The sequence below is a fragment of the Meles meles genome, chromosome 18, assembly GCF_922984935.1.
Source record: "Meles meles chromosome 18, mMelMel3.1 paternal haplotype, whole genome shotgun sequence".
In the NCBI taxonomy this organism is placed as follows: Eukaryota; Metazoa; Chordata; class Mammalia; order Carnivora; family Mustelidae; genus Meles; species Meles meles.
In genome coordinates, this window is record NC_060083.1 from 28,278,641 (window position 1) to 28,303,329 (window position 24,689).

Here is a 24,689-nt window from a genome sequence, read left to right on the forward strand (position 1 = left end):
AAATACATAAAATCTTAAAAAACAATTACTGACTAGAGATGGTTACAACTAGTTATCAAATTTTAAATAACCAGACTGATCTGCTTTTTAACCATCTGGTCCTATGTTGAAACTTTTATCTCTACAAATTAAGTAAAATATAACCTTTTTTTTAAAATATAACCTTTTTAAAACTTATGAAATTTAACCACCATGTAAAAACAAAAAAACTGTTCTATAGGATTGGTTCCATTAGGAGCTGAACTACTATACAGAAGATATACCACCCTTCTCTTTTCTTCCCCTCCTCCAAGCTCCACACTATGTACTGGGTTGCTCATAATCAGGTATAATTCATCTGAAGTATCAAGATGTGGAGTCTGTATAAAAGATTTTCCAAGTTCAGTTATGCCTTTATCCTATATAAGCCGAAAGGAAGTAACCTAGAAGAGTGGGCTCTAGTTCAGATTCTACATATTTTCCTGGTCTGGAAGGCAGGCCATAATAAACTGCCACTCAGAAAGGCAGTTTGCTTACAAATAACCTTCTCCAAGGAGGCAGATTCCTGGACATGATGCTAACTCTACTCCCCTCTCCCAACTATTCTCTCCAATCTTGGAGACAAAAGAGGACAAGAAAATGTGCTCTAGAGCAGTTGCATAACTCATGAGGGGAAGAGCAGAAATGAAGTTACAGAAAAAAAAAAAAAAACAAAAAAAAACCCAAAGACTGCCCTTAATTTCTTAAAAGTCCCCCACCCAGTCCCAACTTCAAATTCTCAAATATTGCGCCCTCCCCTTTTCTACCCCATGAGCAGTTATTCACAGTTAAGATATCCTTACTTACAAGGAGTTCAACTAAGCTCTTGGCACCTTTTCCGGAATCAGGACCAAATGACGGTTCTGTGGATTCTGCAAACTGTGGTACGTTTTTCCTATGCTCAAACCAAGGCAATGGCTGCCCACCCTTTTCAGAACTGCAACAGCTTTCAGGATGTGCATCTTTGGTCTTGTCTCGGTGAAACACTGTGTGCACGGTATTTCCTGAGGTCTCTCGATTACCTGGATCTGTAATACAGCTTCCAAGCTTTTGGATCTGGAACCACAGCAAAGATGTCCCAGGTAAAAAGAGAGAAAATTACAGCAATTACTCTTTAAATAAAGGGGGAAAGGAGCATCTGGGTGGCTCAGTTGGTTAAGCCTCTGCCTTCAGCTCAGGTCATGATCCCAGGGTCCTGGGATCAAGCCCCACATCGGGCTCTCTGCTCAGCAGGGAGCCTGCTTCCCCCCCCCTCTCTCTCTGCCTCTCTGCCTACTTGTGATGTGTCAAATAAATAAAATCTTAAAAATAAATAAATGAATAAATAAAGGGGGTAGGAAGGTACATTAACTAAGAGTGTGTTAACTTTTTAGAAGTAATGGTGAGTAACAGCAGCAGCTGGCATTCAGTAGGCACCAACTACATACCAGATGCTATGCCAACCCATCAATACCATCTATCTCATTTCATCTTCTCAGAACTTAATCTGATAGGGACTAGTTTCTCCTTACAGATGGGACAACTAACATCCAGCAAACTGCTCAAGATTACAGAGCTAATTCATTTAAAAGCATTCAAAAAAATGGGGTGCCCGGCTAGCTCTTTTGGTTAATTGTCTCCCTTCAGCTCAGGTCTCTGTCCTGGAGATCTGGGATTAGGCCCCTCATCATACTCTCCCTGCCTGGCGGGGAACCTGCTTCTCCCTTTCCCTCTGCCCCTCACTCGTGCTCTTGCTCTCATACATACATACATAAAAGTATTATGAAAAGAATGAACTGGATTTATGACTCACATGGATTCCTGGTCAAATGACCATATCAGACACACATGCATACAAAACTCACAAGATGTTGCAGCAACCGATGGGAACTGCCTTTTTTTTTTTTAATATTTTATTTATTTATTTGACAGAGAGAGAGAGAGATCACAAGTAGGCAGAACAGCAGACAAAGAGAGGGGGAAGCAGGCTCCCTGCTGAGCAGAGAGCCAGAGGTAGAGCTTGATCCCAGGACCCTGAGATCATAACCTGAGCCGGAGGAAAGGCTTAACCCACTGAGCCACCCAGGCACCCTGGGAATTGCATTCTAAAGGTATGCATTCTCAAATAATAATAAATACTGTCAACTAAGCTGCAGACTTGCCACTCCAAGGAAAATCGGTTGCTCTCCTCTCAACAGCAAAGGTTTAAGAATTTTAACACTTACATGGTCATCACATTTCAACATCTTGCTTTTCTTTTTCTTTTTTTTATTTTTTCCTTTGGTGTTGTTCTCTTCAGAATTTGCCCAACATTCAACACAACTATCACCATCATCCTCTTTGTCTTCACAGTGATGAACACAAGAGTCGTCACCTGCAGAAATCAATAATCTCTTATTTATGTGCTTTAATCAGCCATGTAGTAGAAATAATTGGGAAGCTTCATCTGAACCTACCGTGTTCATCATGATTACAAATGCCTTCAGTGCAGGCAACATCCGAACCCTCCCGAGAACCTGTTTCACTCCCTTCCATGCTAGATGAATATCCACAATCACTACCATTACAGTGTGGTGATAAGCCTGTGAATCAATCAGTTGAGAGTTACAATTAAGATACCAATAAATACATTACAGAAAGAGTGAACCAACTGGAAACTACAGAAAAATTCCAAAATTGATGGCTTACTGAAAACAGAAAGTGAATTAAGTAAGAAAAACATGATTAGGGGCTTATAGTTTTTTGTTTTCATCAAAAAGTAACTGACTGAGCCACCCAGGCACTCCAAGAAAAAGGAAGTATTAAGTGTTTAAGTTACAGGATCTCTAAAACATTTTTTTTCTCTAAAACTTTTTATATCTATTTTATTTTTCAAGTTTTTTTTTGTTTTTTTCTTTTGCTTTTTTATTTTTTTAAGGAATCTCTATCCCCAACATAGGGCTTGAACTCATGAGCCCAAGGCCAAGAGTTGCATGTTTTACCGACTGAGCCAGCCAGGCATCCCATTTACATTTGAAAAAGAGCAGAAAGAAAGAAAGAATACTGGGGTGGGGGAAAACCTGGATGGCTCAGTTGGTTAAGCATCTGCCTTTGGCTCAGGTCATGATCCTGGGGTCCTAGAATCGAGCCCCACATTGGGATCTCTGCTCAGCAGGGAGTCTGCTTCTCCTCTCTGTCAAATAAACAAAATCTTAAAAAACAAAAAACAAAAAACTGTAGAGGCCCCTGGGTGGCTCAGTTGGTTGAGTGCCTGACTCTTGATCTCAGCTCAGGTCTTAATCTCAGGGTCTTGAGTTCAAGCCCCATGTTGGAGCTCCATGCTCAGCGTGGAAACTACAAAAAAGGAAAAAAGAGGCGTGGTACAGTCAGTTAAGCAACAGACTCTTCGTTTTAGCTCACATCATGATCTCATCGTTGTGCGATCAAGTCCCACATAAGGCTCCACTCTCAGCACGTAGTCTGCTGGATATTCTCTCTCCCTCCCTCTCTGCCCCACCCACTCGTGCTCTAAAATAAAAAAATTAAAATCTTAAGAAAAAAACAAAACTGTATCTGGTTACCTTTCTTTATTTTAGGGGATCCCAAGAGATTGCCGCTGCTAGGACAGGTACAGGACGTATTTTCATTGGTAACAATGACTTCTACACAACCATTACCATCTTCAGTGCTGCCACAGGCTTTGCAGCTGTTTTCTATGAAGTCTGTTTCCTTTAAGGATCAATATTAAGAGAAAGTAAAAAATATTACCTTCATAATGGATACATTTTAATTTCCTTAACATCAACCAATTAGACAGGAGCTAGGAGGCTAACAATTGAAAAAATTATTCTCATGAAAAAAATCTCTAACCCACTGATCAAGACTGTGAAACAACTAAAAGCAAGTTAAGAGTTAATAGTATCAGGAAAGTCTAGGAAAGTAGTTCTCAAAGTGCAGTCTGCTGATTCCCTAGGTCAAAACTATTTTCATCCAAATATAAGATTTGACTTGCTGTTTTCCACTGTACTGACACACTGATGGCACAAAAGCAATGGTGGGGAAAAGTTGCTGGTACTTAGTACAAATCAAAGCAGTAGCAATCAAAGTGTACTAACGGTCACTATATTCCTTACTTGACAAGCACCCTTAGGAAATCAGTAAGTGGATACTCAACAATGTCTTTGATGAAGACATTAAAAATATTTTTATTAAGTATCAATTCATGAGTATATACCTTTTTAATAGTCTCTGTGACAAAGAGGAAGTATGCTTTAATTAAAGCACTCTTGCTGCATACCAAAATACAATGGTCGTCTCAAGGAAGAGCACTTGAGCAACTGTTTGAGTTATAAACTAAACCCGGGGGCACCTGGGTGGCTCAGTGGGTTAAGCCGCTGCCTTCAGCTCAGGTCATGATCTCAGGGTCCTAGGATCGAGTCCCACATCGGGCTCTCTGCTCAGCAGGGAGCCTGCTTCCCCCTCTCTCTCTGCCTGCCTCTCTTGTGATTTCTCTGTCAAATAAATAAATAAATAAAATCTTTAAAAAAAAAAAAACTAAACCCGGTGTTTTTTTTTTTGTTTTTTTTTTTTATCCTGAAACACCAATTCTGCTTCAAACAATGAGAAACAAACTGTGGTTATTCAGACTTAGACACTTAAAAGACATTTTCTCAAAAAATGAAGTCAGCCCATCACCTCAAGGATAACAATGGACCGTATTTGTGGTCAGTGATTAAAAATTCAAACTTTCAAATCACAATCAAAATTCTGAAAACTTATACACACAAGCACAATAAACTTGAAGTGTCCCACTACTTAAAGACCTTTCTGATGAGATCAGTAGTGGTTTTAACATGATTATGTGATATTATGTAAAGAAATGTCAGTATCTGGCAAGATCTACATAAGTCAGTATATCCGTATCTTTCAAATGACCAATGCATGATGTTACAAAATCATGCATGAGTAAAAGATCTATTCAAAGTGCAAGACTAACTAATGGACTTTAATTTAACTGAGTTATGAAAAGGTCACTGATCGGTGCCAGGTTCCATATCATAACTAATCTTTAAGACACTACCTCTTGTTGAGTTGTAATGCCAAAGAACAATAGCCACAACTATCTGAAAAAGTTTATATTAAAATATTCCTCCCTTTTCTGAGGCCAGACTTTCTTCATATGCTTCAACCAAACAACATATGGTAACAGACTAAATGCAGAAGCAGATCTGAGAATCCATCTAATTCCTTTTAAACCAAATATTAAAAAGATCTGCAAAAAATATAAAATAATGCCACTCTTCTCACTTCTTTTTTTTGGTGGGGGGTGGGACATTAAAAAAAATTATTGATGTTAACATAATAGAAGGGCTTATTTTTAAAAATAATTTAAAATTTCTCCATTTTAATTTCTAATACAGTGAATATAAACAAAAAGCACATTGGGCCCTGTAATTTTTAAGAATTCAAAGGGTCCTGAGACCAAAAAGAACTGCTCTATGTCATGCATGGAGTTAATTTCCCCATTTGATTTAACAAAACACTAAGATCGGGTAAAAAGATAACTATTGAATATTATAAAAAGAATGCATGACATTAAAAATTTTGGCTTTTACCAATTATAGTAGGAAAAAAGCCAATATACAAGCTGCAGCTCATCACATTCTGGAAAAGCATGGTAAAAATGCCAAAATCTAGCAAAAAGCAATACTACATAATAATGAGTCAAAATTATAGAATATTACCTTCTCTTGGCTTACTTCCTTTTCATCTGCTGCTTGTAAGGGAGTAGGAATATCACATACACATTTATTTTTTCGTCTATTCTTCCGTTTTTGGCGTTTCTTTTCTTGCTTGAGTTCTCTTACTCGTTCCTCCTCTGAAAATTCTTCACAAAGTTGTTCTAATCGGCTAATACCCTGTACTTTTTCCACAGTCATCTATTAAAAAACAAAGTTGAGAATAAATATTGGTCAGAACTTCCTTTATTTTCCATGGAAATTCTCATTTGCTAATTCGATTTTCTGAACTCAGGGCTTTAACTCACAACCCTGAGTGAGAAGACCTGAGCTGAAATCAAGAGTCAGACCTTCAACTGATTGAGCCACCCAGGTACCCCTCACTTGCTAATTTTAAATACCACACACAGGTAATTCATGTTGCAATTTTACAGGGCATCCCCACCAAGAATCTTCAATTTTAATACTTTAAATGATGACATCTTAAAATCCATAGCAAGTGAATATACCACAAATCCCTACAGGAGGCAGACTTATACACACTCCTATTCCACACTGGCAATATTCTAGTCTCAAATTTCAAAATTTTTAACACAGCAGAGTAAATATTCATTTCTTCACACAATGAGAAGACTATATAACCTGATTAGATGATCTAGTTTCTGAAGTCACAAACATACAGAGAGAAAAGGAAACAGAAATGTGTTCACCAAGAACCAGTACAAATCTCCTCAGACTCCCCAGAACAATGTTTAAAGCTCATGGATGGGCTTCTGAAAAAAGGGTTTATAGCTTTCATACTATTCTCAAAAGGGATCTGTGACCCAGTTAGGGTTACGAACATGCCCTAGAATGTAACAAAATGTTCACTAGCCAATATTTTATGTGCTGACAGAGTAGAACCCCCCCAAAAGTTACCAAATCATAAGCACTAAACCCAATACCAGCAATATAAAGAGGCTACTGGACATCAGCAGGCAAGCTGAGATTCACTAAAAGTTTCTAATTTCGTTGCTTATTTTGGAGTTGCTTTTAACTTTTCATTAGATATATTTGATAGCAACATCTTGCTAAATAATCATAAACTTCAGTTTTCTACTCTGAGAAGTCTAAAAACCAAAGCTGGCAGAATAAGAGGACTGAAAAACAAAGAAAAATCCACGAACCTCTTCTAAATTCCAATTCCCCTCCCTGAACCCCTCCACATACATGACACTATCACTGGATCACAGGCCTCTGAGGTAAAATCAGACGGCAGCTTATATTAACATTCAGTCTAATGTGACTAAGCAATCTTAGACACTGAAGCAAGCCCACTGTTCTTACCTCAAAACTCTTGCGTAAAGCATCAACACCAAGATAGAAAAGCATCTGCCATGTTTGCTCCTCTGCTCGTAGTTTTTGCCAGATTCGATGCAGTCTTTCATAAAGATGAATTCCCAAGCAGGTCAGAACTTCCTCTTGAGCTATATCTATTGTCTTAGCATGCCTTTCTCTTCGCCTGTAAAGGAGAATAAATCATACATAATTCCTAATACCCTTTACTGAAACACTAAGAGACAGATAAACTTCTTCAAGTTCAGGTTTTAAAACACAATTTGCATATGTTATAACAAGCCAGTTATACATTCAAATTCAATACATATAAACATAGAAGCACACATGTATATAACCAATAAGAAATACACATGCAAGCAGAACTCAGTCCTAATATTGCTAAAAATAAGATAATTCAGGAACTGGCCCTGAAGAGATTCTTTTTTGCAGCAGAGAAGTTATATATGTGTCCAGCTCACAGGTAGGCATGACAGCTCCTTTCACCTTCCAATTTTAACAAATGCCTACTTGCTTTCTTTCTTTTTTTTTGAGGGGGAATGGAGAAATGCCAACGTGATTCAATCATGGACAAAAGCCCTCCAGGCTAGTCCTCAGTAGAAGTGTTCACGGAATTTCAGTTTTAAGTCTTCATGTTCTAAATGGCTAGCAGAAAGTAGGCACTCAAATGAGAGCTGATACACAAAACACAAAGGAAAATGGGTTCAATTTATTCTAGAACAACTTTCTCCGATATTATTTTCATGAAAAAGCCAGATATAAAATTTTAGGTTCTTATACAATTCAGTAATAATATACACAGTTCATGAATTACACTCAATAAAGTATGTAACCCCCTGCTGCAAAGACCTTTCTTTCTATGCAAAAACCATCATTATGAACAAAATTTAAACATGGAAATGCATGGATGGAGGGGGTAAATCCCTTCTAATCATTTTCTAGTGAAAATGATAATCTATAATAATGAAAGCCAAAAAAAAAAAAAGCCGATCTACTTCAAGCAACAAGGAGCAGAGGACTGAAATGAACACCACACAATACTTTCTCTCTATTTTTACTCAGTCAAATGCATACTTTAAAGAAAGCAGAATTTTCACAGGCACACTTTAATTTATACATGTATCATATGTACTGAGGCAAAAGGTGATGGAAATAAACTTTCAGTAATAAAATGAAGCAAAGCGCTAGATAGCCCATTCTAGCAAATTACATACTCATACCCTCCTGCGAACTCTGGCTCAGCACGACCCAAGAGATGTGCAATGAAGTCTGTTTCACAGCAAACGTGTATGTGCCGTTCGTGTGGACAGCACCGCAAGCCTTCATAAAGTGCAGCACAGTAGCCCTTCTCTTTGCTGCAATCAAGTTCACCAATAAGGATATTGTATGCTCGGAGGACTTTATTTTTGCAATCAGTGCAAAACCTGTTGAAAAGAAAAACTTCAAAATTAAGAACTAGCTGCGTAATTATTTCATGAAACACGTTAACAGTGTGCCAGACATGACACTCCTCTACCATGTGGAGCATTAAAAAAAAAATCCTCCAGACACACATTTAAAACATACACATGTAAGAGAAATACAAATTTAGGGATTACAGTATAGCTAGATCTCCATTTGCAAATAAATGATTCTTAAACAAGAGAGACACATGAAAACAGGAAGCCACAAACCAGTGACTCAAGAATCCTGCTCCTTTCTGCCTTTGAAAACAGTTGTGCTATCTTCATTCAGTAAACCTGAATCCAATGTTGCTATGACATTTTAATATCTTACTAGTTAAAATAAGAAAGAGGGTAGAGGCAAGAAAGTGGCACATGTAGTTTTAGTTGACTAGTAATTTCCAAAAGTCAAATTTCTTTTTAAAAAATGCATGTTTCTCTGGGGCGCCTGGGTGGCTCAGTTGGTTAAGCGACTGCCTTCAGCTCAGGTCATGATCCCAGAGTCCTGGGATCGAGTCCCACGTCGGGCTCCCTGATCCTTGAGAGTCTGCTTCTCCCTCTGACTTTCTCCCCTCTCATGCTCTCTCTCTCACTGTCTCTCTCTCAAATACATAAAATCTTAAAAAAAATGCATGTTTCTCAATACATAATCATAATATTGATAACATATACATAGAAATGTACTCTAAATTTGTTACAAAAGTGTAGGAGAAAAAAAAGTGTAAACATAGAGGATGAGGACATGTTAGAAACCAAATATTAGTCAATCAGAAAGAAAAATAGAACCTTGTTTCTTTTGCTTTTATTTCCTGAAACACGAAAGAACGTGGTCTGATACAAAAGATCATAAAATTAATAACTGCATCTCTGAGAAGATCAGCTGTGGTGGAATGAGGAAATTTCAATCTCTTTATATTCAACTCCCTAGCTAGACTCTTCTGTTACAATGGCTTCAGCCAATAGGTGTACCTCTCACCTCCATAGCTCTTGTTCAAGTCTTCTGCCCTTGCCTGAGGGCTAAACCCATACTGTAAAATGGGAGACATCACAGATGTACAATAGGCAACATGTTTTAACTTCCTCTCCAAAACCAAGGGCAACATAAATGTTCCCTTACAAACCTATTAAGAACATCACCATTCATACAGTCACCCAGGAAGAAAACCTCAGTTAACTTCCAACTTCTTCTTAGGTCCTCTTTTAGGGGTGGAGCCAACTGGTATCAATTTTTTCTTACATCTCTTATAGGTCTTCTTTCCAATTCCCCCTGCCTAGACAATTCACCCTGCTCCTAAACACATACCATATAGACAATGGACTACCGTGACCATAACAGATTATGCCCCTACTTCAAAGTCTTGTTTCTTCTGCTTCCTCCCCACCCCTTTCTGCATCCTTTTCCATCTGCCTAAATCATGTCCGTCTTTAAAGATGCCTTCTGCAATTCCCGTAACTAGAATTCAGCCTTCCTCTGTCTTCCTACATTTGCAATTTACACTTCTTACTTTATTTACCCTTATACTGCCACACATTAGTTGATACACACATTTGTTTCTTGAAATGAATACATGTTAAAATAGAGTTCCTAAGCCCAATTAGTAAACACAAGCAATAATGTTGACAAGTTAAATCACTGATGCACTAATACTTCAGTATGCAAAAATTAACACAAAACGGACTAAAGACCTCAACAGTAAGACATGAAACTACAAAACTCCTAGAAGAAAACACTGGAAGAAAAATTTCATGCACTGAATAGGTGATGATTTTTTGATAGGACATCAAAAACCCAGGGAATAAAAGCAAATAGACAAATGAGACTATATCAAACTTAAAAATTTCTGCATAGCAAAGGAAACAGAGAGAAACTCTCCACAGAGAGAAAATATTTGCAAACCACACACTGGACAAGCAGTTAATATCCAGAATTTATAAAGAACTCTTACAACTCAATAATAACAACAACAAAAAATTAAAAACTGGGCAAAAGACATCAACAGACATTTCTCCAAAGAAGATATACAAATGGCTAACAAGCATAAGAAAAGTTGCTCAACATCACTAATCTTCAGGAAAATGTAAATCAAAACCACAGGATACTACTTTATATACATTTAGCATAGCCACTATTAAAAAAAATAGAAAACAACAAGTGCTGGCAAAGATGTAGAGAAATTGGAACCCTTGATACTGGTGTTGCTGAAACTGTAAAACAGTACTGCCAAAAATGGCAAAGAGTATGGCATTTCCTAAAAAAATTTTAAAAACAGAACTATCGTATGATCCAGCAATCCCATTTTTAAGTATATATCCTAAAGAACTGAAAACAGGATCTCAAAAAGATACCTGCACACTCATGTTCATTGCAGCATTTTTAGAAATAGCTAAGATGTAGGGGCAACAATCAAAATGTCCACTGATAGGCAAATGCAGTACATACATAAATGGACTATTATGCAGCTTTAAGAAGAAAATTCTGCATCATATGCTACAGGATGGATGAACTCTTGAGGACATTATGCTAAGTGAAATAAGCCAATCGCATAAAGAAAATAAAGCCAATACCAAATGATTCCACATATGTGAGTATCTACAATAATCAAATTCATAAAAAACAGAAAACAGAACCCTGGTTGCCAGGGTTTGGGAGAAGGGATTGATGGGGAAATTGTTGTTCAATGGGTATAGTTCCAATCATGCGAGATGAAAAATTCTTGATATCTACTGTACAACAATGTGCATATAGTTAACAATACTGTAATGTTCACTTAAAAACTATTTTAGAAGTAAACTTACTTTTTTTTTTAACCACAATAAAAAAAAGTCTTCCCCTTGGGGGGGAGAATAAAGATGCAGAAATAACAAATTCTTCTGTGTTCTTGAGTTATAAAAGAGATGTCATAGAGTAGCAATAATAAAACTTGAAAATATTTTCCTCTTATTTTACTACTTTTTTTTTTTTAAGATTTTATTTATTTATTTGACAGAGAGAGATCACAAGTAGGCAGAGAGGCAGGCAGAGAGAGAGGCAGAGAGAGAGGAGGAAGCAGGCTCCCTGCGGAGCAGAGAGCCCGAAGCAGGGCTCGATCCCAGGACCCTGAGATCATGACCCGAGCCGAAGGCAGCGGCCCAATCCACTGAGCCACCCAGGCACCCCTTATTTTACTACTTTTAATCCTCATAGTAGTTTAATCTTTGTACATAATCTTTAATATTTGCACATAATCATAAGTAACATAAGCATAAGTAAACAGCAATTTAAAAATACTATATACAAGCTATAATAATGAAAATGATTTTTCCTGTTTTCAAAAGAAAACTTGCACATAAAAGTAAAAAACATTTTTTAAGGCAGAGGTTCCATAGTTTAACACTTTATTTCTAATAATTTACTACCATAATACTTAACTGGCCAGTGTTGTAAAATCTTTATTGTAAGTAGGCTCCACACGAAGCACCAAGCCCAGCATGGGGCGTGGATTCACACCCCTGAGATAAAGACTTGAGCTGAGATCAAGAGTCAGACACTTAACAGACTGAGCTAGCTGCCTCAGTTCCCCATCAAATTTTTATTATAAAGTACTCAAAAAAGTCCACTAAATAAAACAGAACTGTCAAAAAGGTACATTATTCAGATACTTTTTAAGATTTTTTTTTTTTTTTTTGACAGAGAAAGAGAGCGAGCAAGTGCACAAGTAGGGAGAGCAGCAGGCACAGGGAGAGGGAGAAGCAGACTCCCCACCAAGCAGGGAGCCCGATGTGGGAGCTGATCCCAGGACCCTGCGACCATGATCTGAGCCAAAGGCAGACACTTAACTGACTGAGCCACCCAGGTGCCCCCATTATTAAGACATCATAAATCATTTTCAGCTGATTATACATATCTCAAAAACTCAAACTGGACCTAAAACAAGAACTAGATACATAGGATTAACAAGCATTTGCAAATCTGGCATGCGAACATTCACTAATGTGCTTACTATGTGCCAGATATTGGGTTTTTAAAATATTATATATAATACATTCACATTTTATTTATATATTTTTTTAAATTATTATTTTTAATTAACATATAACGTATTATTTGTTTTAGGGGTACAGGTCTGTGATTCATCAGTCTTACAAAACACCCAGCACTCATCACAACACATACCCTCTCCAGTGTCCAACACCCCACCACCCTATCCCCCACCCCTCCAGCAACTCTCAGTTTGTTTCCTAAGATTAAGAGTCTCTTGGGGCACCTAAGTGGCTTAGTCGTTAAGCCTCTGCCTTCGACTCAGGTCATGATCCCGGGGCCCTGGGATCAAGCCCTGCAACGGAGCAGGAAGCCTGCTTCTCCCTCTCCCACTGCCCCTGCTTGTGTTCCGTCTCTCCTGGTCTCTCTCTGTCAAATAAATAAATAAAATCTTTAGGAAAAAAAAGAGCCTCTTATGGTTTGTCTCCCTCTCTGGTTTCATCTTGTTTCATTTTTTTCCTTTCTTTACCTATGATCCTCTGCCTTGTTTCCTAAATTCCATGTATCAGAGAGATTCTTTTTCTTTCTCTGACTGACTCTGCTTAGCGTAATACCCTCTAGTTCCACCCATGTTGTTGCAAATGGCAAGATTTCCATTTTTGATAGCTGCATAATATTCCACTGTGTGTTCCCCACCGCCCCCCTTCCGTATCTTCTTTATCCATTCATCTGCTGATGAACATCTAGTTCTATTGTGTGGAACCGAGCCAGATGTGGACATCTGGCTATTGTGGAATTCTGCCATAATCATGGGGTGCAGATACCCCTTCAGATCACACATCTGTATCTTTGGGTAAGTACCCAGTAGTCAATTGCTGGGTCATAAGGTAGCTCTATTTTCAACTTTTTGATGAACTTACAAACCGTTTTTCCGAGTGGCTGACTAGCTTGCATTCCCAGCCACGTACTATTCTAAGTAAGCCTGACTGTGTATCGTCTATCCCCATGACAAATTTAATCCTACAATTAATCCATACTATCATTATTTTTGTCTTAAGAAAGGAAGGCACAGAAATGTTAAGTAACTTCTACAAAGTTATAATTAGTAGAACCCAGATTCAAAGCAATCTTTCTTAATCATACTTCTCCCCACCCTTCAGATAGTTATTAAATAGATTCCACCTTCTTAGAACCCTAAAATATTGCCACCCCAATAAAGGAAATATCTACAACCATTACAGGAAACTCCTAAACATTAGCTCTTATACTAGTCGTTTATCACCCCAAAAAGCTATCTTTTGGATGGACCAATTAATGTTATAGGGATCAATTCATATTGAAAAAGGAAGCAATCTATAATGGACCTACATATTTAAATGGTTTTGTCTGTATGATCCCTCTCCGACAAAACTGCAAATACTTGACATATTCTTCACTCTCTTGGGTATAGTCAACCAAAAAGGCAAATAAACAAGGAAGTTTGTAACTGAAAAAAGAAAAACACTGAATAAACTTAGTATGCAGTTTAAGTCATTAGCTCATTGCCATATAAACATCAATCTTGGTAAACCCTAGTTTTTATCATTCACGTATGTTTTCTAGAAGTATCCCCAAAGTAAGTATTTATGTCCCAGGTCAAAGAACACAAAACCACACACCAAACATGTGATAAATTTACATTAAAAGAGTACAGCTCCCTCCTAGAACACCATCTCTAGATGGCTCCCTTACCAGTTTCCTTTCCTACTGCACTTTCCCTCCCTACAAATTTCCAAATGCTAATGACACTTAGAAAATTCCTTTGTAGGGCATCTGGATGGCTCAATCATTTAAGCATCTGCCTTCAGCTCAGGTCATGATCCCAGGGTCCTGGGATGGAGCTCCACATTGGGCTCCTTGCTCAGCAGAAAGCCTGCTTCTCCCTCTCCCACTGTCCCTCTGCCCCTTGTGCACTCTCTGTCTCAAAGAAATAAAATCTAGAAGGAAGGAAGGAAGGAATGAAAGAAGGAAAGAAAAGAAAAGAGAAAATTCCTTTGTAAAACAGTATTCTAAAAAGAAAAACCTGAAGTTACTTTTTCAGTACATGAACCACACAAATTCCAACTCTATTTTTAGGTCTTGACAAACGATTATAGAAGAAATCATTCAAAATATTACTAAATGAAAGCTGCTAATTTAAACTTTAATTTTGAAAATGACAACATGAAATGCTTCTATCATAAAAACAAGGAATACTAGAGTTTCTAAAGTGATTCAGTACTTTACTCAACTAAGTACACTTCACTGGCCTGGAACCAACAGGTAAAAATTACAAAAAGAGGAGATGCTGGCTCAACACAAGAAGGCTAACACTGACAGTCATACCATAAAGAACTGCTTATTCTAATATTAAGCTCTGTCTAACACCAGGTATTAATGGGAAGACTGGACTGCTATTACATGAAGGAGGTAACAGGTCAATCTGGATAACTGAGAGAGCACTACGGCACCTTCCAACTATATTGCAATGACCTTTAGGCTTACCTGTGTTTTCGCAGGTAAGTTTCTAGTGTTTCTAAAAGACAACTAGAGTCGATTAAAACTACTTCATCCCTGCATTCTTGGGACATTAATTCCCATACGTCCATCCAACAACCTCTGCAGAAAGAAACACATATTAGTGAAAGGAGGACTAGATAAACATTAAAACATTAAAAAAGGCAGAGTAAAGGATTGCTTGATTTTACCTGGCTGTTCCCTGGAAAGGTCCATAATGGAAAATGATCCTACACTTGCTGTCCTTCCTGTGGTCTTCACTACTTCTCTTATCTGTACTTAACTTCTCTGAACTGACACTGCTACTGCTCCCTTCACTGTAGTACAGTATAGTACAAAGCTTAGTGACACTCAGATCATCTGAAGGAGTAATTTCTATAGCCTAAATTAAAATCATGAACTCTTTAATACATTTATATTAGTATAATAAGTTTACAAATTTGTAAATAATTACATATTCATTTTAGCCATATTAAAATATTAAACATACGCTCATACTTTTATATAAAAATTTCTGCTCAACTATTAAGTTTATCTGACACAATTTAACAACATTTACATTTATCAAGGTACCAACTCATTAGATACTTAGTATTTCATAAGCAAATCTACTTGGAATGCTTTAAAGTCAACACGGCTAAAAGAAAGTATATTTTCACCTATAAACTTGGTCAATCTTCCACAAATTGAAAATTCTAATAAGTTTTGTTCTACTTAATGTGATTTTATATCTAACCCATGGCAACAAAACTCAATGTTTTGTACCTTCACATTTATAAATAGCTGAGGAAAAAAAAATCAGATCTAATTATAGTACATTTTTACATTAACTACAGTAAAATATTACATTTACTAAAATAAAGACAGCACACTAAGAGGAACATTTTACATTTTACACAGCCTATATCAGTAGTAAGTACTATATAATTAATTTTTTAAAAACTTACTAAAAACTTCCCAGACTCTCCCTCCCCCACAGGTTTCAATGTGGTGTTGGTCCTGCATTTTGCTTTGTTGGCAGAGGTACATTCCAAAAGAAATGTGTGTCTATATTCCATTCAATGATAGTCTTCTTGATATTTCATGATTCTGAACAACTGACTCCTGCCTGTTCCTCTGCAGGTCTGTCTACAGTCCCAGAAATGTTATCTTGGATGCTTGAGATGGAAAAACCTCTGAATCTTTACTTAACCTTCTCCATATAGCTGAATAGGTACTTCTCAACTCCCTGCCCACCATTTAAGTTCATCCGTACAATTCAGCTCCCTATTCCCTGAAACAAGACCTCAAGCAAGATTCAGCACCCTAATTTGAAACAAAGACCTCAACAACTGCTGTCTTCCATGTTCTATCCTTCAACTCTATGCCCGTATTTCCTCTCTTTCTAATTATGCGTGAGTGATCCATAATTTCCTAAAACTGATTAATTCTCAAACTCAAGTTCTCATAATTCAGCAAAAGGTTCATGAAATCAGAGTGGGGGAATGATTATTATATCATCAGAACACAAGATCATTAATCTAAGAAATACTTCTAAAAAATGCTTCAGTTGAAATTAAGACTTCATCCATAACCTCTCTCAACTTTCTATCACTCCATCCTTTCAAGATCAAGATTTCTGAAAAAGAAGTCTTTACACTCCTGTACTTTCCTCTCATAGCTTAATCCACCATAACCTTAGATTGCAATCACTTTTCTACCCATTCTTATCTGGATTGTTTCCACTCAATGACAGGTTTGGTCATCATAGATCACCAATTACCACAGTGTTGCTATATCCAATGGACACTTCTGGGTCCTTGATGATTCAGGAGCATTCAACACAGCTGAACACTCTTTTCCCTTGGCTTCCTCCTACCTCTCTGGCCACTCTTTCTCAAGTTTCTTTACTAGATTCTTTTCTACCAATAAGCTGAATTCCTCAGCATTCTTCTCTCTTACTCTCTCTCTAGGTAGACTTTCTATATTATTCTCTAAGATAATCTTCAGTCTTCAGTTACAGGCCTACAAGTAGCCTAGACTTTTCTTCTGGATCTCAAACTTACTCCCAAGCAGCCAATAACTTGGGTTTACTTGCATGGATACAAGAATACCCTCAAAAAGAAGGCTGAGCTGGATTGTTGCCATTGATTAGGTTGAAACCTAATCAACTGTTAACACTTCCCTGGAGAGAGTCTAAACAGAAAAGGGGGGGGGGGGGGAAACAGTGGAAATGTGTAAAATGGAGAGTCACAGTATCATACAATGGCAGTAGCCAACCAAAATGGAGGAGGGGGGAGTCTTGGCTAAGCACACTGTACTCCCTGGCCTGCTATCCACATGGCGTGTGGAAATACCTGAAGCTCCCTTAGGAGACAGTGCTCAAGATCAACTCATACTGATTTCATAATTCAGCAAACAAAGTTCTAAAACATTTGGCTTCCTATGCGGTGGGACTGTTGCTGAAGGGGAATGTGAAGTCTGTGGAGGTTTGTTTCTGTTTTTAGACTGAAAGATAGGAAAACAGAGCTGTATGCCAATTTAACAAGAGTGGGTAATTGATAAAGCAGTCACTGAGAAATGGAACCTGGAGCAAGGTAGAAGAACTGCTCTTTGAAGGAAGGTACCAACGAGCAGCTATGTAAGATGTTGAGGTTATCTGTTGCTCTTTGGTTCCGCAACAAAGAAAATTCATAACAAGAAAATCAGAAGGCAGGCTTTTTGTAATAGGTTACTACTCTTGTGGCTTTAGCCAAGAGGTCATTCAGGTAAAGATTACTGTCTCATGAGAAAACTAGACTGAATTTTACGTTTAGAAAGATAGAATTCTCTAAAGATATTTGTAAATCAGTTGCATAAAATAGTAATTTTCTTTTGATAACCACTTTAAGTTGTGTGGAGCTTTACTCCAGGTTCAGAGTACTCGCACATTAGGTACCATATACTTTGTGGTTCAGTCTGGATCCTGATTCTAACAAATCCACTTTTTAAAAAGGCACTTTTAGAGAAAGATGTGGAAATCTAAATTGGGTATCAGATTATTATAGTTAACTCTTTTAAGTGTTATAATGGCAGTGTCATTATGAAAGAAAATGCTCATGTATTTAGAGATGGATGTGGAAATATGCAGGAGTAAAAAAGTGTGATGCCTGGGACTTGTTTTAAAATACTTCAAAAATATAAAAAATAATAACCAAAAAAAAAGCAAATAAGCAAAAAAAAACAATAGTAATTAAAAAAATAAAGTACTTCAGCAAAGAAAAAGATGGATAAATAAAACAAATGTGACAAATCTTGATAACACTACTGAATCTGGGTGACGATATCTGGTAGGAAGGAAGGTTGCTGAATAGTCTAACTTTCCTATACGTTAGGCAGTTTTCATAATAAAATTGTTTTAAGATTTTGTTCCTGAGTATAGAAAAACAAACAAACTTGCTAACAGATTATCAACATACCACCAATTGGTCATCCAGGTCTTTTATCAGGAAGGAAAAGGTCTATACAACAATGGTGTCAGCACTACTCATGAAATATTCAAAAATTAATTTTTTAAAGGCAATCCAGTATTGTTTTATATCAACCATCCCATTCTCCTCAAAACACAAGTTACTTCTTAGAAGCCCCCCCCTTCAAATTCAATAGCTTTTCCTTACCACCGCCAACCTAAAGCAATTTTGTTGGGCAAATGTAACAATGTGCTGGGAGATGAGGGCGAAAGCGGCCTTGGACATTGTACCACCTAACCAGAACAAAACTGCAAATCAGTTACATAAATACACATTGCTACAACTAATCCAAGACTTTTTTTTTAATCCTTGATAAATTATTAGGGAGACCTAGAGATAAGAAAGACAAGAAAAATAATTTATACATTATGACTATTATACAGATCAAAGAATTATGTCACTACTTTGAAAAACTTAGTATTGGCTAAATAAATTTTCATAAAGATCTCAACTTCCTTCCTTTGAAACGTATTTAATATAAGAAAAAAAAAAACTCCGAAATAAAAATCAAATCTATACTGAGACCCTACATAGTCTCAATGCAAAAAGGCCTTACAGAATTAGGAGACAGATTTATTTTACCCTATGTTACAGGGTAACTAATTGATAAAGTAAAACTAACTGTTTCTTTTGTTTGTTTCACTAAATACAATCAACATTTATAACCTTAATAATTACTAAGGATCTTGACAGTCAATTCTACTTACCCCAAAGGTTTTGGTTTGTGCGTATCTAAGGAGTGCAACTGACATCTCTTGTTCTTTTTACTTTTTGGAATAGCATCTATCATGTCATTAAGTTTGGACCTAATCAAAAATAAATCATTAAAAGTTTGAGTAATATTCATTTTTCTTCAGAATTTTCAAAATCTCTGTTTACTACCTTTTAGTGCAAAAGTGTATTTCAAGTATTAGACACATCACTTACCTTGAAAATTTCTCATCAAAACAATTTCTAACCAGAAGAATCTGTACACTTGTCTTCTCCCTTCCATTCCCAGTCTGTCAGTATGTTGAAGGACACCTGTTCTATTCAATGTACTCATTCCCCCAGACTGCATCCGTCTCGTTCATCCCTGTATCTAGCAGTGTACTTGACACTCAAATATTTTATGACTGACTGCTACCTCTCAGTGATCTTGCCCTGTACAAACAATATCTAAATAAACACGATCCTTGATGAAGAACCATCAACAGAAATTTTACGCAAATACAGAAATGCCTACAGCTAATAGCCACACCCTACATGCAACCAATCAGCAAAGCCTATCAACTCTAACTTTTGAGTTATCCAGAATTATATCATTTATCACCTCCACCATTACCATCCATGTCCAACTCGCCTCTCTAGTTTAGTCAAGTGCAATAGCTGACCTCCCAAATGGTCTCCTTGCTTCCTATCCTCTTTGCCTTTACATTCTAGGCTTCACTCAGTAGCTGAAGTGATCTTTTCAAAACAAAAATCACATTATGTTCTCCATTCAAATACCCTCAAGCCTTTTCTCAGGCAGAGTAAAAATCCTAACTCTCTACCACCACCTCTAAACAGAAAAGCCTAGGGCTTTGGCTGTCAGACCCCTTCTCATTTCCTATTTATATTCAGACTTTGATGACCATTCTCACATCTCCCAGATTTAAATTATGTCCGTGTGTGTGAGTGTGTGTGTAGTTTATACATAGTTCAAATACTACATATTTACTGATGACACCAATTTTTATCTCCAGAGCAGACCTCTCTGAACTCCACCTGGATGCCCAATTGGTATCTCAAACTTAACAGGTCCAAAAGTGAGCTCTGCAAAATTGCTCCTCCCATTCTTATCCACCTCAGTAAATGGAAACCAATGGTCCTGTTCTTTAGATCCCAAATCTGGGGACGCCTGGGTGGCTCAGTTGGTTAAGCGGCTGCCTTCGGCTCAGGTCATGATCCCAGCGTCCTGGGATCGAGTCCCACATCAGGCTCCTTGCTCGGCAAGGAGCCTGCTTCTCCCTCTGCCTCTGCCTGCCACTCTGTCTGCCTGTGCTTTCTCTCTCTCTCTGACAAATAAATAAATAAAATCTTAAAAAAACACGTTTAGATCCCAAATCTGAGAATCTTCCTTGATGTCCTCCTTGCATAGCCAATCTATCCAAAAGTTCTACTGGCTCATTGCTCAAAATACACCCAGGATCCAACCATTTATTACCTCTGTGACCACCACATTGGTCACCATTATCTCTTGCATGGATTATTAAATAGCCTATGTTTCTTCCCCTTCCACCATCCTTCCACTTATTCTCAACACAGAGGTCAAAGTAAGCCAAACTTCAAGTCAGACCATGGCACTCCTCTGCTCAAAACACTCCCAAATCTTCCCATCTTACTCAGATTAAAAAAACAAAACAAAACAAAACCAACACTAACCCAAAAACTCAGGATGGCACTACGTAAGTAGGCCTTTTATTACTCCACCGATCTCACCTTTTATTACTATTCCCTTCAATCACCTGGCTCCAGCCATAATGGCTTCCTTACTGTTCTTCAAACATGCCAGGAAAACTCCAACCTCTGAAACTTTACACTTGCTCCTCCTTCTGTGCCTTCCTGCAGATATGTACATGGTTTATTTACTCACTTCATTAAAGTCTACACTCAGTGTGATTTTATCATAGAAGCCTTCCCCAACCATCCTCCATATTAATTCACCTAAACATTCTCATCTCTCTTGTAACTTACCTGACAAATCATATATTTGCCTACTGCCTGTCTCTCTCCATATGAGAACAATATGTATAGTCACTGGCACACAGAAGATATTCAATAAAATTAACGGTTTTGGGGACGCCTGGGTAGCTCAGTGGGTTAAAGCCTCTGCCTTCGCTCGGATCGTGATCCCAAGGTCCTGGGATCAAGCCCCCCATTGGGCTCTCTGCTCAGCGGGGAGCATGCTTCTACCTCTCTCTCTCTCTGCCTGCTGCTCTACCTACCTGTGATCTCTCTCTGTCAAATAAAATAAATAAAATCTTTAAAAAAAAAATTAATGATTTTGGACTCAAGCTTTGCCCCCACCAAATTTAGTAAAAGAGCCACCACTGTCACAAAGTTTACAAATTTTTAACAAAGTCATCTAACCCCTATTGATTATACTTACCCATGTACATAAAATAAGGTATAAAGCTTCTTTGCATCAGTCATGCAGCTTCGAGTTACAGATAGGACTCCCTTGGGCCCTACTGTCAGGGGTTCAAGTGCAGGATTTCCAGACTCTACAAGCTGGGAAAAGAGGCGCTCCACACTGCGACGACAACCAACACATGGGACAAGCTGAGAAAGTGCACTCAATACTTCACGTGATGTCACCACCATGGCAATACTCAGATCTTGCTGCTTAAGCATGCTATGTCGCTGAGAAAGAGGAAAAGAAAAATGAAGAACAGTCCTTAAGAAAGACATAAAATCTCTCTTCATTCCTACTCTGATTCCTGTCCTTGTGTAGTGAGCATAGTATGGGCAGGGCTTGCCATCTCTATCTGAAACTGAGTCAGAAAAACAAGTCAGCCTTGCCCACGCTGTACTGAGTTTGCTCCACAAAGCCCTCTGTTCTAGCATCTGAGGTCTAAAAAACTGCTTAGGATGTCAGGGCTAAGAAGTTACGTGCCTCAGCATACACAAAGAAGCCCTGCCTCTGGAAATTCAGTTTGTTCAGAGAATATTAAGCTTAGTACACTCACTTGAAATAAAAAAATTTTTAGAGCGCCTGGGTGGCTCAGTTGGTTAAGCAACTGCCTTCAGCTCAGGTCATGATGACAAGGTCCTGGGATTGAGTCCCACAGAGGGCTCCCTGCTTAGCGGGGAGCTTGCTTCTCCCTTTCCTCCCTGCTTGTGCTCTCTCCTGCTATCTCTGTCGCTATCTCTGCTCTCTCTTGCAAACAAATACAATTTTCAAAAAATTTTTCAAACAAAGAAAAAAGATGGAATGCAGCTTTGCCATGTCTTCCTCTCAATTTTTAACAAGAACACTATGTTTAGCTATTAGCATCAAGTTAGGATGGTGCTCATGCAAAGCGGCAATTCTCAACCTGGAGGTATGGACAGGTGTGTTAAAGATTAGTGGGAGAGAACAAGGCCTATCATACCTATGTAGAAGCCTGCAGTGAGTAACTAACAGGGTGGTACATATGAATGTTATCTGTTGGTTATGACAAGGTAGAAAAATGACTGAGAACCACAGCTGTAGAGAAATGGGCAAAACTCTAGTAAATAACTTCTATCTGGATGGAGTTACAGTTATACTACAAATAGTGTTTCTAGCTTTACCAGAAAAGATGGGTAAGCTACTCCTAGGAATTTCCTCATATTTACCATTAATCTTTCATTCAAAGTTTTCTCCAAAAGTAGAAATAGAATTTTGAAGTAAAGTAACAATTTACCTTCCATTATCTTGATTACATACAGGATTTTATAAGGTATCATACTGTTTAAAAATTAAATACAAATCATAAAATTCACAGTACCAGGATTTTTTTTTTTTTTTTTTTAGTTGAACAAAACAACCACTACAGAAGAAAACCAACAAGTTCTCAATGAAAAGCTGTATACCGTATCTTTCAAAAACAGGGAAAGATGGCTTGGTGAAATTAAAGCCATAGGGACATGTACAACACAACATCACCAAACTTCTTTCATATAACAAGTACATAAATATAGTAACAAGTACATAAATATGTAGCAATACTAAAAGAAAGCAATTTCAGTGTAATCTTAAGACCTAGAGAGCCCCAGATAAAATTATATTAATACTTAAAGCTAAAATTTTGAAATGACTCTTCAAAATACACACACACACACCATTTAAAATATTAATTTTAAAAAATATTACCTGAATAAACTGCTTTAGTTGTGCACCATTATTCTGATGCCCATCGAGATTTAAAACATTGTCAGGGAATTCCATCACCATCTTAATATGCAAAAGAATGAAAATCAATTACTATATGTTCTTTGAACACGTTCCACAAACTATTTTATACACTCCGAGAACAGAAATAGATCCCTAAAGCAGGAAAAGTACGTCCCAGTCCTGCCCCCTGTCAAAAGAAGCTAAGACAATCACCACCACCACCACCACCACCACCACCCACAAGTTTCTAAAGCCAGGAATGGTGTAGTTATTAGAAGCAAGGACACTGAAGTCAGACAAACAAGAGTTCAAATCCTAGCTCCTCCACTTACAAGTATGTCATAAGTCTGGGCAAGTTACTTAACCTGTTTGATTTTCAGCTTCCTCATTTGTAAAATGAGATTAAGTAATAATGTTTAATATCTCTCACAAAGTAGGATGTAAAGATTAAAAGTGTTTGTTGCAGTGGCCAATAACAGTAAGTAATAAGTAAAATAGCCTGATATTTTACATTAAATATACATACTTTCGGTTATTCCTCTTAATTATTATAATGCAAATGGCCATACACATACAGATCACACAACATATATGAAATACTCAGAACAATACCTGGCACATACTAAATGTTTGCTCTAATTAGGAACAAAAGGATACAGAGATATTTATTCAATTATCAAAATTCCCTACCAGAGGAAGAGGGATATAAAACTTAAAGATATTTCTGCATATCAGATAATGGAGAATCACTAATTAGCACATGTCACTGATCTGTGACACCACTCATTTTAGAAAGTACCACAGTCACATACCACTAGAAAAGAGACTTTGTAACTGTTAGATGTCACCATATAAAAGAAACAATCCAGTTTCAGAGATGGTAAAATGTACAGGCAAAAAAAGTATGCCTTTCAAAACAATGAAATAAAGTAACACATTTATATCTTAACTAAAACATTGCTAAAGGTATTAAACATACTGTGCTAGGACAACTTCTATTTCCAGATGACAAGGACCACAAACTCCTACATGCCCGAAGAGTGAAGTCATGATAAAGAGGCAAAAACAAAACACTAAAAATGCCCCAACCAGTTGAACATGATCTTTAAAAGATTTCTTCTTCAACAACCAGCACCACAAAAATCTGCTTTCTTAATAGACGTGACCATTCTTTTCTTCCACATTAGAAATGACAGCCCTAAAACATGCTTGTTCTAACAATACGTGAAGGACTGAACAATAAAGTATAAGCAATAGAGACATCTTCTCTTGATCTGATACAGGGGGAATACAGGATAAGTGAAGTAGAGACAAAGGGATACCAAGAACCAGGACACC

At 37.5% G+C, this 24,689-nt stretch overlaps 1 protein-coding gene across 6 annotated transcripts in view; it reads right to left on the minus strand.

The window, feature by feature from the left end:
- The window catches only part of GGNBP2 (gametogenetin binding protein 2), a 33,092-nt gene that overhangs the window by 1,111 nt on the left and 7,292 nt on the right, over positions 1–24,689 (minus strand). For 5 of the 6 annotated variants that reach the window (XM_045984759.1, XM_045984758.1, XM_045984755.1 and 2 more), the window contains exons 3-13: positions 23,331–23,411; positions 21,603–21,856; positions 19,180–19,278; positions 14,973–15,086; positions 8,264–8,473; positions 7,041–7,215; positions 5,721–5,915; positions 3,558–3,705; positions 2,454–2,579; positions 2,223–2,371; positions 826–1,074 (exon numbers count right to left, since the gene is read on the minus strand). In XM_045984759.1, the coding sequence (XP_045840715.1) occupies positions 826–1,074; positions 2,223–2,371; positions 2,454–2,579; positions 3,558–3,705; positions 5,721–5,915; positions 7,041–7,215; positions 8,264–8,473; positions 14,973–15,086; positions 19,180–19,278; positions 21,603–21,856; positions 23,331–23,411 (1,800 nt within the window). The remainder of the gene's footprint in view (positions 1–825; positions 1,075–2,222; positions 2,372–2,453; positions 2,580–3,557; positions 3,706–5,720; positions 5,916–7,040; positions 7,216–8,263; positions 8,474–14,972; positions 15,087–19,179; positions 19,279–21,602; positions 21,857–23,330; positions 23,412–24,689) is intronic. The other variant, XM_045984760.1, reaches the window with a different exon arrangement.